General features: G+C 41.2%; 1 protein-coding gene across 4 annotated transcripts in view; it reads right to left on the bottom strand.

Moving 5' to 3' along the window:
• Positions 1-4,243: 4,243 nt before the first annotated feature.
• Positions 4,244-17,711, bottom strand: part of THSD7B (thrombospondin type 1 domain containing 7B) — a 702,862-nt gene continuing 689,394 nt past the window's right edge. For all 4 annotated transcript variants that reach the window (XM_077320192.1, XM_077320193.1, XM_077320190.1 and 1 more), the window contains 6 exons: positions 16,535-16,708; positions 16,341-16,436; positions 13,524-13,606; positions 11,134-11,326; positions 9,795-9,882; positions 4,244-7,475 (listed from right to left, as the gene is read on the bottom strand). In XM_077320192.1, coding sequence (XP_077176307.1) covers positions 7,394-7,475; positions 9,795-9,882; positions 11,134-11,326; positions 13,524-13,606; positions 16,341-16,436; positions 16,535-16,708 — 716 coding nt within the window. In that variant the 3' untranslated portion in view covers positions 4,244-7,393. The remainder of the gene's footprint in view (positions 7,476-9,794; positions 9,883-11,133; positions 11,327-13,523; positions 13,607-16,340; positions 16,437-16,534; positions 16,709-17,711) is intronic.

Genomic DNA, 17,711 nt, shown 5'->3' on the forward strand with positions numbered 1-17,711 from the left:
CAACCCCTTTAATGACAGTCATGGTTGCCCTAGATTACAGAACAGCTGGCCGAGGCTAGATGATCTAGCCTGCTACCCAATAGGCACCATCTTAGTTGCATTTCCCTCTTCTCCTCCCCTTTAAATATATGTGAGTGAATACTAGTAACTATTTCCCAAATAGTTAGGGCCATTCCGCACCCGAGTAAAAATGTGAAATACTAACCTTACGCAGACTCTTTTTTTTTGACGTTTTACACAATGTCATCTGCATCCAGCGGCCCAGCAGCAAACTGGAAGCTAAATCCTCCATTTTAAAGCAATAGTTGGGGAATCTCAAAAAGTGGATTCTCCCAACCATCTAGTGCTAGTGGGAAGAGAGCAAGCAGCAAGCCACATGCCAAGGACATGCCAAGAAGCGCAACCTCAGTCTCTAGCGCCCATGCTCGAGCCCACCTCCCTCTCACTTCTACCCAAATGGGTTAGTATTAGTATTTCACATTTAGTATTTCACATTTTTACTCGGGTGCGGAATGGTCCTATTTTTTTCTTTTCTTTTTTTTAGTAAGCTGCCTGGACCAATGAATATGCGTTGGTCCATAGAGGCAAAACAAAAAAAATTCCCACCCACCAGTTGGCACACAGTGCATGCCTCTCAACCCCCCCCCCAAAAAAAAAAGAATCTGAAAAAAAATTACTTCTGTTCATCTGCAAGTGTCAAACTTTCAAAATGGGCTGGCTAAACTATGGGCTGGCTAAACTATGCACTATGCATCTATGATTATATACATAGGCATAGCAACGGAGAAGTTTTACTTAAAAAAAAAAGATCACTTTCCCTTTAAAGCTAGGAGAAAGCTGATTGGCTGGCTGCCATGATTGACAGGCAGGAGGAAACTCGCTGGTATTGTGAGTCCCTCTCTGGAACCATTTTAATCAGCTGTGCGAAGTGCCTGGAAGAAGGAGTAAGCGGGAGGAGAGCGAGGAGGTGAGAAATGGCAGGGTGTGTGTTTTTTAATAGTGTTAAGCAATTGTGGTTGCTTAAGGCTAAATTTTTAGAAGTGCAGAATGGCCCTCAGTGACCACTGCATGCTGAGTATCTGTCCTATCCTTTCAAGTGGTGCAAATGTCACTGTATGTCCACATAACATGTAACATCAAAAAACAGAACAGAAGCATCAATTATCTTGGTTTATCTTCAGTTCTTCCAGAGCTAGAGAATGGTCTGGGGACATATTTTTGAGAGGGAGGATCCAGTAGATATTGCTACTTCACTGGCCCCAACCAAAAGCCAGGCCCTGCAGATGTGCACTTGATTCACCAGGTCAAAAAGGACATCACAGAGTTGGAAAATGTACAGAAAAGGGCCACCAAGATAACTGGGTGGCTAGAGCACCTTCCCTATGAAGAAAGGCTGAAGAGCCTGGAATTTTTCAGTTTAGCAAAGAGATGGCTAAGGGCCATATGACAGAGGTTTATTAACTTTATGCATGGGATGGAGAGACTTGATCAAGAGACATTTCTCTTCCTCTCCAAAACTTCTAGAACTTGAGGGCTTCCAATGAATCAGAAGGGTAGCTATTTCAGAACTGACAAAAAGAAATATCTCTGTACATAGAGAATGCTTAAAATGTGGATTTTACTGCCAGAGGATGTAGTGATGGCCACAAGAATAAACAGCTTTAGAAGGGGAGTGGATAGATTCATTGAGAATGCTCTATCAGCAGCTCCTAGCCCTAGTGACTGAAGGGAACCTCCATGTTCAAATGCATTAAACCTCTGAATCCTAGTGCTAGAAGGTGACATCTAGGAAAGGTCTTGGACTCTATGCCCTGTTGTTGGCCCTCAAGAGGAACTATTTGGTCAGTGTGTGAGACCACTAATCTAATCCAACAGAGATCTCCTTGTGTTCTTATGCCCATTCTGACAAATTGCCACTCAGCTAATGTTAATCTCCATTCCACCTTGTTCCTCTAGTTCAGTGGTTCTCAAGCTTTCTAATGCTGCGACCCTTTAATATAGTTCCTCATGTTGTGGTGACCCCCAACCATAAAATTATGCAAGGGTTCTTTCACGGGAATTAAACCGAAACTGATCAATAGTGTGAAGATCCATTGTTCATGATTGTATATTAATTGGTCCCCCCCCCTCCAGGGTTTCTGAGTTCAGTTCTGCCTCTTGACCCACACCATGCCGATCTCGCTCTTTCCACTTCCACTTATGTCTTTATATTCTCTTTTCACTTTGGTCAGTCTGCTTATTTTGGACACTTGTTTGATAAATGTTGTTTAATGGCTGTTCTTTCCCCCATTCCGTGATTTAGCTTGACAGTAGTTTACTATTGGTATTCTAACTTATGCCTTATTGCTGTGGCTTCCTTTAACACTCCTTACAAAAATACCGGGGACATACAAATCGGAAGATAAGGCTCCTCTCGGTCCCCACTTGGTCTACAGCACTCAGTAGATCCATGACCCTCTTTCCTCCCAGCTTTGCGGCTGAGCTCAACTTGAACACAGTCGTATTACCTCACAGGACCTTTTGCTCTCCTGAGCCCTAAAAATATAATCCATTATCACTTGTCTCCTTTCAGCATGTAGCCCCTTAAATAAGGAAGGGTTGCAAGTGGCATAGCCAAGTGCCTTAATTATTTAAGCAGTGTTACTTCTCAGCCACACTGGAGGCTTTTTGAGGCCTGATTAGTTAACACAGCAGCAAGAAGCTTTAAAGACAAAAAAGCTGCAACCGAGCAATAAATAGCAGGTCGCCAAGCCCTTAGTTAGCTCAGCAGAAATCAATGGGAGCCATTTAATAGCTTCAGTGAACAGAGACTCAAACTCCAGATGAACATGTTGGGCCCCGCTGTCAGTGTGCCTGTTGCCAATAGGTATTAGCCATGTTTCTGTAGACTCCGCCTGGTATGAATCTGAACACTGGCACAAAGGCAAACATTGCAGTGGCAACATTCATGGAGTTAGAATGAGAAATGCCTTCCTATGAATGGGCATGTTAAGAGATGCAGGCAGGTATCCTAGCAATTTGGGAAAGAAGTTTAGAAAATGAAGGAACTCGACTGAATGCCTTTTATTTGCAGTTTGTTAAAGGATGATCCAGAGGTCTGTGGATAGGACATCACCTGAACATAATAGGATATGGAGGCCTACAGCAAGAATAGGGAATTGGTAATAATCCCCCTACATGTGGAAGTGCTCTTGATTCCATCCTAATGAATCAACAACACAAAAACAGGAGTCTGACATAAACTATATCAGACCATTGGTCCACCAACGTCAGTATAGTCCACTCAGACTAGCAGTGGCTCTCCAGGGGCTCAAACAGAGGTCTTTCACATCATCCACTACATGATTCTTTAATGGAAATGGTGGGGATTGAACCTGGAACCTTCTGCGTCCAAAGCAGATTCTCTACCACTGAAACACAGCCCCACCCCACCAGGCTCCCCTGCTCATAAGTCAAGTGTCTGCATTAGAATTATACTTTTAAAAATATTCCTTTTTACATTCAAAGGGTAATTGTTTGCTCCCTCAGGAGCAGTAGGAGGTGAGCTAGGAGGTGTATCAAATTCAAGAACAAAAATTGTACTTTTTACTTGAAATTAAGTTATTGTTTTTAACAGGAGTTACACATTGACTTTTGTTTCCTATTCCACAAATAGCTTTTACAAATGGAAAGTCTCATACATTGTTAACCCACATTCTTTTGTTAGGGAGTGAATTAATTGTCACAAACATGTGCATTTATCAGAGTAGAAGACTGTACTTTTAGCAATTTCTTTATGATTCAAGGAAACGCTTATGGTCTCAAATGGAGTTTAATACATCCACCTGAAATATAAATGACAGCACTGAACATCTTCTCTAGAACAGTTACATAATCTGTGGGATCAGCAGTTGTGGTAGCATGGGTAGGCCCTATTTTGCCTTGCCCACTCCATGGGGTTGCCAACTCCTGGAGCTCTCTCTCTCTCTTGGGCATGCCTCCCCCACTGACCTTTAAATGGGATTGCCTGATGAGGTGGTCAGAACATCCAGCTTCGCTTCTCAGACCTATAGCCTTGCAGTGTTTGGTCACAACAGGGCAATTGTGCTTGGTCACAGCTGGGCCAGTTAATGGCTGGGTATACCCCTGGAGTAATAGTTGCATGCCAGTTGTCAATCTTCTCCCCTCCCTGGAGCTCCCTTCTTTCAATAGCATTTCTGAGATGATAGGGGTCTATGTGGGACAGAGAACCACTGCCAGCATCCAAAGTTATAAAATATTTATTAAAAAGAAAAGTGTTACAAGCATAGTTTTAGCACAGCACCTGATTGAACAAGAGAATTCAAAAGAAACTGGGTAAAAATGCAATCCTGCCCCTCTTGACTAAACATGTCCTATGTTAAATATAGGACCACCAGAATGTACAGCTTTCTATCACATTCCCATTACCCCCAAAGCCTTCTTCAGGCAAGCATATGATCAATGGCTGCCTGTCTAAGAGTCAGAGATCCTGTGCACAGATGGATTCCCCACAAAAGAGGGCTTCTTCCTAGCTCCCCTGGCTTTTATCACCTCTCCTTCTCCCCATTCACTGACCTGATTAACTGGACCAAAGAAGAACATCCTGGAGAGGTTCAGGAGTTTGTCTAGCACTTCAAAATCTCCCAGACTTTATCTGCCTGCTTGGAGGAAGGAGGGGTGCTGACCCATCCATTGACTCTTAGCTACACCCAACTGCATTTGAAGGAAGGTGAGCAATTAGTTGGCTCTGTCCAGAGAAGAGGGAAAAATAGTTACAACTCTCAATGTGGAGCTTCCAAATTCAAAAGGCATTTCTTCAGAGCATCAATAATTGCTGAACTCACATGTTTCACATATACCTGTGCTTATTAAAGGAATGGCAGGATTGTGTGGGAGTAGAAAATTGCAAAACTGCTTGGTTGATAGTCAGACTAGATGAGATGGAGATCAGAACTCCCAGCATCTTTTAAAGCCGAATCGCAATTGCATAGAATCCCAACTCTGACCGAAGCTGTTTAAGGAAGGAAATGGGGTTATATTAATCAAAAATTGTTTAAATGCCAGCCACCCATCTTTAAAGCTTTTTTCTGTGAGGGGTTTTGGCTTTATTCATAAAACTATGCAATCTCTCCCCTGGCTTGGTGAACCTATTCCAAATGGGCACTTCGTACGGCTGTAATTCAGCTGAAAAGACAACAGGGAGATCAAATCTTGAGAAGCTGGGAAGTAGAGTGAGTACCGGGGGATTATTACATTTGAGGAAGACCTAACAAAGTCAACATCTCCTCATAAATACTGCCTTCAAAATAATTAGGATGGAATTTCAAGTGCTTTTCAGATAAAATTGTTCAGGCTTTACTGGCGCTTAATTTGTTGTGGTAAGTAACTACTTTAATATATACCATAGCTCAGATTTTAGCCTGTCCTTTTAAGGTCTGAATATCTGATGTGTTGCTTTGCAGTTTAGAATAAAATGAAATTGCCCTTAAAATAATCTGTCCTTCATCCACATATGAAAATATGATTATGGGCTGGAGAAATTAATGCCAGCCTTGTAGAATTTGGTTAAATATTTAAACATGCTTGCATGAACTGCAAATGGGCCAATCTTTCTTTTCTTGCAGAACAATAGAGATGTCACTGTGGTTGATGATAATTGCCTCTCCACAGCTCCATTATGGACAGGAGGAAATCCTTTACTATCTGTAAGGATTAGGTTATGACCAATTTAATACACTGTCAGGGCTATCTTTGATACAGTTGGGAAGCAGGATACAGCAGGATAGAGCAGCCACAAAATGTACCTACTGGTCTGGGGCTTCTACTCTCCAGGGGTAATTGGCCCCATTGTCTTCATAGTGCTTAATTAGGTTTGTTAGGCAGTGAGAAACACAGAGCAGTCTGTCTTTCAAGCATCTGCTATTCAGGAATGGAGTTTGTATTCCTCTCTCCTTTCAAAGGCATTTGGGCTAGCCAACCAAACTATTTGTCACAGACTTAATACTTGGTGCTAAGCTATTTCTAAATTGGCTATTTATACATGGATTTATATTTTCAATGTTGACCTAATATGCTACAGGAAAGTCCTTGAGACCCTCTAAAGAGGAGGTTTCATCCATAACAATATTTGTTTTTTTCTGAAGGAGAGTGCCTGGAGCTTGAAATATGCTGGGGCTTATTGAATAATTGCTTCCTGAAGCCATTTTGAATCACTCTTATATGTCTTTGGCTCCATAATTGCTGCATGATTAGATGATGATGAGATTTCTTGTCTCCTGCTGCACCAAGACTTTTACAGAGATCACAAAGTATCTCAAGCAACTTCATTCCCGCTCCCTTTAGCATTTTATTTGTGTATAAATACATGTCAATACCACAAGATGGCACTTTCTCACTTGCAACACATACTATTACAAACACTTAGCTTCTTCAAGATGTTCAGAATGTAGATTTGGAAACTTTTTCCCCCCCTAAAAAGCAAGACCTTCTACAAATGGTTTTTTTTTGTCCCTCTATGTGTTAAATGCATAATAAATAAGGTCAGAGAATAAGCTTAAAAAAAATTACAAATATTCCAGATAAGAAAAATTCAAATTACAAAAGTGGAGTTCATATTAATTCAACTGAATGACAGTTTTCAATGGTTAAAATGTATCTAAATAGCTTATCAATTTAAAATCCATCTTCAAGCACTCTTGCCCTCTTCTTTGTTGTCGTCTTGCTTTGAACCCCAAACCAAAACTCACTGCATCCCACACAATCAGAAAGCCATCCAGACCCACTTTTTGTGCTGCATTTGATAAATGCTCATCATCTTGTTCTTCTGCTGAAAGGGGAGTTGAGATTATTTTCCCACCTAAGGAACAAAATAATTTTGAAAGCCCAGGAAATTCCACAAGCCTTGACCTTCCTTTGATGTATTCTGGAAAATACATGAAGAACCAGCATTCAGTCTCAAATGTAACTTGGATGTAAACACTAGAAAACTCATTATTGAAAGAGGTGAAAAAATAATGAAGCCTGCACTAATATAGTGCATAATGACGCAGTGTCCTACTTGTCCATTACAATAAAATGTCACCTTTATTCCACCAGATTGTCATGCTTTAAAAGGTAAAAATCAGTAGAAGTTGGTTGGTTGGTCACACAGAAAAAGATGCATTTCTGAGGTCTCCCTTGAGAAAAGGTCACAAGAAGGAGATGAACCTTTAATACTTCATTTCAGATGAAGCCAAATGCAAAAAACTGTTGTTTGCAATCATGGTCTTCTGCCCGGTTTTTATCAGGTGTTGTGAAATTCCTCAAAAATCAAACAAAAAGCTGAGAAGTTCGAACATTACAAAAGGGAAATCAGTTAAGGCAGTTGATGTCTACATTTGGATTTCTTTCCATGTTACATGTCAACGTCTCCATCGTAGGCTAAGGTCAGACACTTTTGTTGTGGAGGAGAATGTTGTTGCTGTTTTGGCTTTTTGCTAAAAATAAATAAAAACATAACTTCAGTAAATCTGGTATTCCTCTGAGCCAACATCAATCATTGTGAACCACTCTGTTATCTTAATTATTTCAGTAGAATGGACCATATTTAAAGGTTTCCCACTGTAACTGTGCTTAAGAGGGGCTAGACTTCATCCTTTGGAAATGAGAAAATGACATTGCACTTACCTTACATTATACTTCATTGAGTACTCTTCTGTACAGGTACATATAGGGAAATGAGCAGTTGTAGGCCAGCCAGGAAGAAAAAGCTTGGGCCTGCTTGGAGGGGATTGTATGCTGGGGGTAAAACCCTGTGGATTCATTTCACCAGCTGTCACAGCATTGGAAAACACACTCTTCTGGGCTAGTATATAACCAGAAGTATTCAGGTGGTTTCATCCATCCTTAACTTGGCCATCATTCCAGCTGGGAGGTACCCATAGGAAAGGTGACCATGCCAGCATAACTGGAATGCATCCACAAGTGATTGCCTGCCTGCAGCTGCCTTCAACATATTAAGAAATCTCTTGATAGAGTATAAGGTCATGCTCACAATAGCTAAACTTAGCTTGTGGCGCTTAGCTTGTGGCACTTGAAGTTGGTCCTTAAATATAAAAAACGTCCATTGAAAAAGCTGTAAGGTGAAATGCGTCCGGACTTTTGTGAAATAATAAGAATAAAAGAATTACTGAAGAGAGAAGACTCTATATAAGTCCAATTTGGATATTTTATTGCCATATTGGTTTCCCAGTGTGTCTATATTTTTCTATATTTGAAGCGATAAAGGCAGCATTTGGCAGATCTATGTCTGTATGTCTGGGTAACCCAATTCTTTGAACATAAGGGCCAGGTACTGGTTAGCGACCAACCGTTCTTGATTTATGCCTGTGCTTCTGCTTAGGATATCTGCTAGAGTAGGGGTAGGCAACTGTGGTCCTCCAGATGTTCATGGACTACACTTCCCATGAGCCCTTGCCAGGCTTCCCTGCACATACACATGGAACCCATGCCTCCCTGTTTGTTCATACAGAATTTGGCTGTTGTGTTGTAGTAGTATGGGTCAATACCACACTGATTAATGTAGGATAACTTCTTTTTGAATCGCTTCACTGCTATATCAGTGGTCCCCAACCTTTTTATCATCGGGGACCGGTCAACGCTTGACAATTTTACTGAGGCCCGGAGGGGGGGTAGTCTTTTGCCGAGGGATGTTGCCACTGCCACCTGGGCCCCTGCTCCACTTGCTTTCCCACCAGTGCCCCTGACTTCCTGTCACCCACTGGGGGGTGCTGCCAGCAGCAGCTGCGCAGTGCCACACCAAGGGGGAGCCCCGGCCATGGCGACCGCTGGAGAGCACCAAATGTGAGCTGGCGGCAGACTGGCAGGGCAGCCCCTGAGGCAGCAGCTGGGGAAGAGCTACGGACTGGTACCGACTGATCCGCGGACCGGGACCGGTCTCCGGACCGGAGGTTGGGGACCACTGTGCTATATGACTGGCAGCATTTAATTGTTTTTGCTCAGCTTTTGCCTTTCTAGCATTAGCACTTTCACCAAAAAATATTATTTAAAATATGTTCATGTTTTTTCTTCATGTGGGCTTCTTGTAGGCATAAAATATCTGTGTTTTACTTTTTAAGTTGTTTCAGTCATGGGAGCAGATCTGGTGATGGTATCAAACAAAGCTACAGATCTCTCTTGTACTTATATTTTGCTCCTTAGAGTCCCAGCAGATAACTAAAAGTATGGAGAATACCCTTTCTGCATACCTTGAGAAGATTAGTAAACTAGCAAAGTTTAGATATAATATGAAAAAATACAGATATTTAAAATTAAATTTATTCCTCATTACATCCAATGGAAGGCAAAGTAGACTTTGATCTATGCATTTTAAACACAATTATTTTTTATTTAATTCATTTTGATTAAGTACTTGATTGGAAGTACTTAGCTTCCAAGTACATTTATGTACATATTTATATATATTTGGATTGACATGACTGCCTCTCCTGGGAAACTGGCTCGGGATGGTTTTCAATAATTGTATTACATAGTATGAAACCATTAAAAGAGTTGCATGTTTTACCCCAAGATGGGTTAAAACACTGACTTCAAGCAACAAAACTGTGCAAGGGAGAGAGAGTCCCTTACATTAGCCTTTGTTTTGAAATTGCAGCCCTTACGGCTCCAGTGTGTTAAAAGAAATAACCAGAACAAGTAATTTGGAAACGACACATATGTACTTCCACCCTAAAATTGCTGCAAAAATAAATAACAAAGATAGAGGAAGGGAAGGCACAAACACTCATAATACTTACCAAAGAAGATAAGATGTAAAGATTAAGGAAATTATAATGAAAAACCCGCCTGCTGAAACTGCATAGACCCACATTTTAAGTTTCCCATCTGAGGCAGACAAATGAAGAAAAAAAAATAAGACAAAATATACATGTGCAAACTTGTACATAGGCCCCAAATGCTATTAGTAATCATCATCATCATCATCAACCCAGATACCTTGCAACCACCAAAACACAAATGTGTCAGCCATGCCTCTTTCTATAGCAATGTAATAACAATTCCACACTAAATCCAGCCGGGAAAAATGCAGATGGTGTCCTGCTGTGGGCCATGAAAAACAGCAGTTCTAATTTTGAAGATGCTTTGGTTTTCCACAATTTTGTGCAGTTAAGTACAGTTTTGTTGGCAAAATCCTGCCCACATTTTAGGAAGCTTCCACATTTTCACAGCTGCTTCAGTGCTCTCCTATATTGCTCTTGCCATTTAAAGCTCTCTATTTGAATGGCCAAAGATTTCCAATATGTGGCTATCTTAAACTTTTCAGCAAACACACCCAAGGTTCAATAGTCCTTTCTGACCATGGTTATCGTAACTTGTAGAGTACACATATATGTATCAACCTGTCAATTAAAAGTTGAAGATAACCTTCACATAACCAATTTTTTCTTTGCCACACAGGATATCAGGAATGTCTTATAAGCAACTTGCCTTGACATAAACGCATGCTTATATGTTACAGTGTATATGTATAGTCCAAAATTTGATCACTGAAGAAGGCTTTGCCGGCTGAAATGCATTTGGTCCTGTTTTAATGTGGTTCAAGGTTATCAACCTAGATATATTAAATTATTGGTCCTATCTTACTGGCTCAGTGTTTTTAACCTTGAAATATGGACTTAGGTTATATAGATTCAGGACTTTTTAGTTCTAATATTCACCACTTCAAGGGTGGGATGTGCCAGCGTTCTTAATGCATAGTTTTAATGCATTTTGTAATAAGTACATAGATTTTGGATTAATGTTTCATAATTTTTTTGTTTTCTCTTATGACATTTTTGGATGCCCAACCTAGCTGCAATTAATTACAGCTCCACAGATATTTCAGGAAGTACCATTTTGAGGTTTGGACTGTAGGTTTTTGCTCAGATCTCTACTCTAGCAATGATAATTGCATCTTTACAAGTGACAGATGGAATGCTTGTGAAATCATCTTTAGCTGCAAGCCAGTAGAACTATCCCAGTCATTCTACAGAGTGATGATTTTGCAACATGTTGATGGACCTGCTAAGTCTTTATTATATTGGATCATAATTAATCAATCAATTAATTGAAGAATTAAGTAATTATCATCTTTACCTGTGTTAAAAGGCTGAATAGACCATCCTTTGAAAATGTCATGCATTTTAGAGTTGACAGGTTTATTTTTTGCAGCATTTGTTTTAACATCAGCTTTCTTATCTTCTAAGCCTGGTATCTTCATGCAATAATCCAGAAAACCATCTGATCTCATTATTTCTGTATAGCCCCTCTCGCAACCACAGACTCCACTCTAGTTAACAAGAATGCATGAGATAGTGAAAACAGTTTGTTCAAACTGTGTTCAAACTGTGTGAGAGAAATTCATTACAAAAGTAGTGTCTGCTGAAAGGCAGGTTGGCTTTCCACATCTTAACCTCAAATGAAGTATTTATTTGTTTAGATTTGAAGCCCAATTCATCCTAAGTACTTAGGACAGGTAGTGCTGTTTCTATAGACTCAAAAACAGTGTCTGATTCATATTAGGTACAATAAAGCAATAGGTGGTCTGTTTGTTTTCCACCCTGTCGACATAAAAGCATTACAGCAGAAAATGCTGAAAATAAAATCAGTCTTGTATAAAAATCATTGCTCCACTGAAACCCCGGCAACAACAGAGAGGCTGGCAAAATACAGTCTTGAATCCAAAGAAATGTGAGTAGAGTTGTAGTCATGGAACAGATCTTTGCTGACTTTTCCCTTTTGCTTCAAATTCGAGAGCCAGTTTGGTGTAGTGGTTAGGAGTGCGGACTTCTAATCTGGCATGCCAGGTTCGATTCTGCGCTCCCCCACATGCAACCAGCTGGGTGACCTTGGGCTCGCCACGGCACTGATAAAACTGTTCTGACCGGGCAGTGATATCAGGGCTCTCTCAGCCTCACCCACCTCACAGGGTGTCTGTTGTGGGGAGAGGAATGGGAAGGCGACTGTAAGCCGCCTTGAGCCTCCTTCGGGTAGAGAAAAGTGGCATATAAGAACCAACTCTTCTTCTTCATCTTCTTCTTCATCTTCTTCTTCATCTTCTTCTTCTTCTTCTTCTTCTTCTTCTTCTTCTTCTTCTTCTTCTTCTTCTTCTTTTATGCTGATCCTACCCCCTCAACCATTTTTGATAATCACAGGACCCTCAAGGCCCTTACTGAAAGGGAAAAGTGGCAAACTAATCTCTACATTGAGTAGAAATGTCCTTACATTTGCTCAAGGGAATCTTTGGATACAGCCCTTTGTTTCAGGATATATAACACAATGTTTCAAAGATTTCATAGAAACACAGAGTTGGAAGGGACCTCCAGAGTCATCGTGTCGAACCGCCTGCAGAATGCAGGACATTCACAACTACCTGCCCACCCAAAGTGACCCAGTTCCATGGCTAGATGTCCCCCACCCCCCCAAAAAAAACTCAGAATCCATGGCCAGTCTGTCCTAGAGGAAATTCGCCTCTCAACCCCTGGCAATTGGCATTTTCCTGGGTATGAAAGAAAGGGCCACAAGAGCCAAGCATGGACACAATCCCCTTTGCCCAACCACTTACAATCTGCCTCAATTCACAGAATTAGTATTTCTGTGAGGTGGCCACCTAGCCTCTGCTTAAAAACTTCCAAGGAAGGAGAACCCACCGCCACGCAAGGAAGCCTGTTCTGACTGTAGCAAAATATGCATTTAAGGGATGAAAAGAAATGCAGAATACTTTCAAGAGGCACCACTGGGGTGACAGACTAAACTTCCTCAGCGCAACCATTGAGAATTTTCCTGTTGACTTTAAAAGGATAGCACTGTAGTCCCAGATCCACTGAACTCTGAAATTCACCTGTGTCTGATTATTTAAAAGTAAAACAAACAAACATGTATACAAAAGGCAGGGGATCTGCTGCATGCATTTCTCTTTGTAAAATCTGAAGTGTCATACACAAACACCACTGCTGAGTTTTTGAGCTTTATATGGCATATATCTCTCAGGTTTTCTTTTTGATCACAATGACACTACTGAGATGTGTACTTGGGCCATTTTCTGGTTGCTTCGAATGTCTCTTTTCAGAATGTGGGTACAAAAATTAAGTGTTTTCAAAGGTAGTCACAAGGGTCAACTTTGCACGTGCTTAACTAGCTTCTGGACCATGTTGCCATGGCCATATTGTCACAATTCACCTTACTTGATTATGTCACAAAATGAATTAAGCAAACAGATATGAGAAGAACACGAATAACTGTTCTTCGTAAGCACAGCTAGAATTCTACAGAATATTTCATAGTTCTCCACTCACTGATTACATACATTCTTTCCCCAAAGTTCTGGCTAAATAACAAATCAAATATCTGATATCTCCTCTAGATGGCATGTTATACATACTAAGTTACACACGTATCTCAGTATTGGAAAGTTGTTAAGAAAAATCCTAAAGATCATTTATTAGCTTTTAAAATTCTGATTATGTAAATTGCACTATATGGATTACCTGCGTGCAGTAAGAGAAGGGTTTTCTGCAGGCGGGGTTACAATGCCTAGTTGTTGACGGCTGCATTTGAATAGAACAACCACCTAGAAGAGAAATTGTCAAGATAAATCAGTTTTAAACAATCAAAATGGGGCAGGAATGTCTGCAAATATACTGCCATAATGTGATATTTACTTTCTCTGAGAAAAAAAAATGATGGATTCATTGCACTCCAAAGCTACCAGAGCAAAAGGAAATTTTAGCATCCATAACTCTAAGTGAACACAATCTCTAAGTGTATAATACAGGAATGTGACAACAAATGGTTCATACAGATATAACTAAGATCTAGGATTGATGGCAAGCTCCCTAACTGTGGATATACTTTCTGGTAAACCTAGGTTTGTTACTGCATAGTGTGTGTTATGTTCCTCAAGATCCAGTGTGGTATAGTGGTTAAGAGTGGTAGACTCTGACCTGGAGAGCCAGGTTTGATTCCCCACTCCTCCACATGAAGCCTGCCACATTACCTCGGGCCAGTCATAGTTCTCTCAGAACTCACTCAGCCCTACCTACCTCATAAGGTGACTGCTATGGGGAGAGGAAGGCAAGACAGTTGTAAGCTGCTTTGAGATTCCTTCAGGTAGAAAAAAGCAGGATATGAAAACCAATTCTTCTTCTTCAAGCAACTTGTTTATGCAAACCCTACCCTACTTAAGATCCACCCTCAAAATCTCCAGATATTTCCCAACCTGTTCCTGGCAACCCTATATATTGCCCCTGCATGGATGGACCAATTTACATTATAGCATCTTAGAGGTATTTCTAGCAGAAATTCCGCAGAACCGCCAATGTAGCTAAATGTAAGAGCTATTGTAAAGTGCTAGAATTAATAGCGGCAGGTCTTGACAACACACATAGCCATTTCTAGCAGAAAAAAGGCTCTCCCACTAGCGCTGCTTTCGTTACCCACAAGTTTCCGGTCTCACAGGAATTGCAACAAAGGAGGCAATATTTTTCTGCGCTTCTTCCCACCCCTGGCCATCAATCCAACAGAACAGCCAATGAACTGTTGTGTTCATGCTCCTGGAAAGCCTCTTTCACTTTAAAAACTGTTTTAAAAAACCCAAAATCACCAGTAGCAACTAATATTTGTCCATTAGATGTTTCAGAAAGACCTTTTTTGCTGGCATAGGAGCTGGCACTTAATCATTTACATGCTCTTCAAGTAGAAACCCCCCCTCCCCCAGATGGGTGCAATTTCTGGTCGAAATTACAGGCAGTGTCGAACAGGGGGCTGTATTGTGCTCGGAAAGTTTAAAGACAATTACAGAAGGGAGCTTTGCTTTACTTTTAAGCATTTCTGTGGAGGGACTTCAGATGAAGAAGCCTTGCTTATTTGTTGCTTTCACCGGTTTAAGGGGGGGAAATGGAGATCGCGTCTCCGGAAGCTCAGGGGCGAGAGCGAGGGAGGGACATTCTTTCTATCAGTATATTGAGAATGCACATGTATTTTTTGGATGTGTTGCAGGTTGTTCTCAGGAGTGAAGCGGGGTTTTTTTTTTTTTTTTAGGGGAAATCCACTTTTTACGATTCCCCGAAAAGCGCTACATCGAAACGCTTTTTGCGGGAGTGTTGCGGATTGTGTACGACATCTTGCATAATGTTTAAAAAATAGCGTTACACAACAGTTAGACTTTAGCAACATTAGCACTGTGCAGAATGGCCCTAGATATTCAGCCAGGGAGTACTGGTAAGCGTAAAGCAATGTATAGTTTTGCAGGAGTTGGCTGGTAATATTTGCTTTGTTGGCATCTTTTTGCTCTGTTGTATACCTGTATTATGCTTGTGACACACTAAGAAAGACTGCAAAATTCAACTAGGTCAGATTTCAAAAGCTGAAACCAGATCCCTGATCCCTTCCATGGTTTATCAGACCAAATCTAAATCCAAGAGATTTCAACAAGAAGCCCAGGCAAGTTGCAATCTGACTCTTGGCATTTACAGTTTGTTCTGTAAGTATCTGGATCAGTTCTCAGAGTTCAGAAGGATGCACTTCTGGGACTGAATCCATGAATTTAGTCTGTAACTACCAGGAATGCCTCCAAGAACATAGAAATTCACCTCTTTGGCACACAGCCTTCTCTAGTTTCAAAGCCCAGAAGTTCATGCTTCTGTACCTTCAGATGTAAACCAGATAGAATACCATCTCTTTAGTGTATGGATCCTAATTGCATTTATATATATTTAATATAATACATTTGTCCTATTCCTTCCTCCAGGGTGCTCAGGGTGGAACACTTTATTCTTCTCCTTCCCTTTATTCTAACAACAACCTTGTGATTTAGGTAAAGATGACAGAGAATGACTGGCCAAAGACCGAGTGCGGATTGATTGATTTATCTAAGCATTATATGACACTGGCTCACAAACATTGTCCTCTAGTGTCTATAGTCTCTGTAGAAAATAAAGGAGTAAAAAGAGAAGAGAAAGATGTGAATTCCTGGGGATCTTCTCCATCAATGGATCTTTGGATCCAATCCCCAGGAGTAGAGAGTGACTGAATGCTAAATATGGGACAGAACTGCAGTAATTTGCCCATGTCTATCTAACACCCTGTCTTTTACAGTGTAGGTCAATCTCTGTATATGGTGGTATAGTCCTAGCAGCAGCAGATGGTCGGAGCTGGTGGAATCCGAGTTCGTCCTCTGATTCTAGGACATGACCCACACCCCACACCTCTGGAAAAGAGTAGATAAAAATTCCTTTGTTTCTCAAAAAGAAAACAGGGTTCCATTTGAGTTAGTACAATTTTACAGCGTTATGCAGCAAATGTACCTGTGACATTCACTCCATCGGAACGCTGGCACCACACCGTGCGCTCATTGTTTTGCCACAGGCTTGCTTTCCACACGTAGTTATAGCACTTCCCTCCTGTGACACAAACAAGACAACAGCAATCGGTTTTCAAGGCAGTGCACAAGTGGGCAGCTCTAGGAGATGGAGGAGAAAAACAAAGGCAGTCCCCCTACCAGAGCAAGGCCGTGTCTCCAACTCCTGTTCAGGGCAGCTATCTCGGTTTTCAAAACTCTGAATTATAAATGTTCTTGACCGAGACTGGCGACCCATCGTCTCAAAGCTCCTGCCATCAATGCACATTAATTCACAAGAGCTCCACTCCGACCATTCCGTCAAGTGACAATCACCTGCGAGAAAGAAGAAGGGGCAAAAGAATGAACAAAGGCTATGGGTGAATAAAGATACTCTTTGCACATTGCTGGAAGGGCAAAATTGCCCTCAACCGGTCTGTCTGTCTACCCAACTACCATCGCAGTTAAGAATTACTCCATGTAAAATCACTTGGGTTGATGCAATGCCTGTATATTGCTTAAATCTATAATGCATGTAGATATCTACTATAAAGGACCTGTGAGAAATCTGCAGGGGAAGGGATATTTCATCACCACTTGTTCCTACTTTCTCCTGCAGCCTGCCTACCCTTATTCCCTCCCTCCCTCACTTTCCACCCACTTATAGTATTGCTGATTCCCTACTGGTAGCAGTGGCCCTACAACTTCCTTCCTCTTCCACCACTCACAGAGTCCCTGATTCACTCATCAGTGGTGACAGCACTGGTGTCTCCTGTCTGCCTTTTTGCCCAGCTTGTGTTGCATCAGTGCGTCCCTATTAATAGCATTGCTAAGCAGCCTTCAAACTGGCCAAGATCTCATGATTTATTTATTTTATTTATTTCTTGGATTTATATCCCACCTCTCACAGCTTTTGTTACCTTGAGGCAGCTAACGATTAAAACCATAACAGTTTCCCCATAAACCCCCCATTAAAACAATGGCAATACACATAAAAACCCACAAGATGGCAGAACAAACTATCACCCAACATAATTTACTAAGTCCAGCCAGACAATCAGCATTAGCTGTTATATATTACAGAGATGCTCAGCCAGGGTGGGACTCCGTTCAACTCCCTCCCAGCCTAAACCAAATGCCCAGTGGAAGAGCTCCATCTTGCAGGCCCTGCGGAACTTAGACAGCTCTGTCAGGGACCTTAGCTTTTCTGGGATCTCGTTCCACCAGGTGGGTCAAGGCCAACTGGATTTTCTGGGGGCCTAGGAAAACCAACAGATTCTTACCTGAAGAATGGAGGGCTCTGATGTAGAGAAGAGAGATGTTGATTTCCACCCAATAT

This window comes from Paroedura picta, chromosome 2 (assembly GCF_049243985.1).
Source record: "Paroedura picta isolate Pp20150507F chromosome 2, Ppicta_v3.0, whole genome shotgun sequence".
Taxonomy (NCBI): Eukaryota; Metazoa; Chordata; class Lepidosauria; order Squamata; family Gekkonidae; genus Paroedura; species Paroedura picta.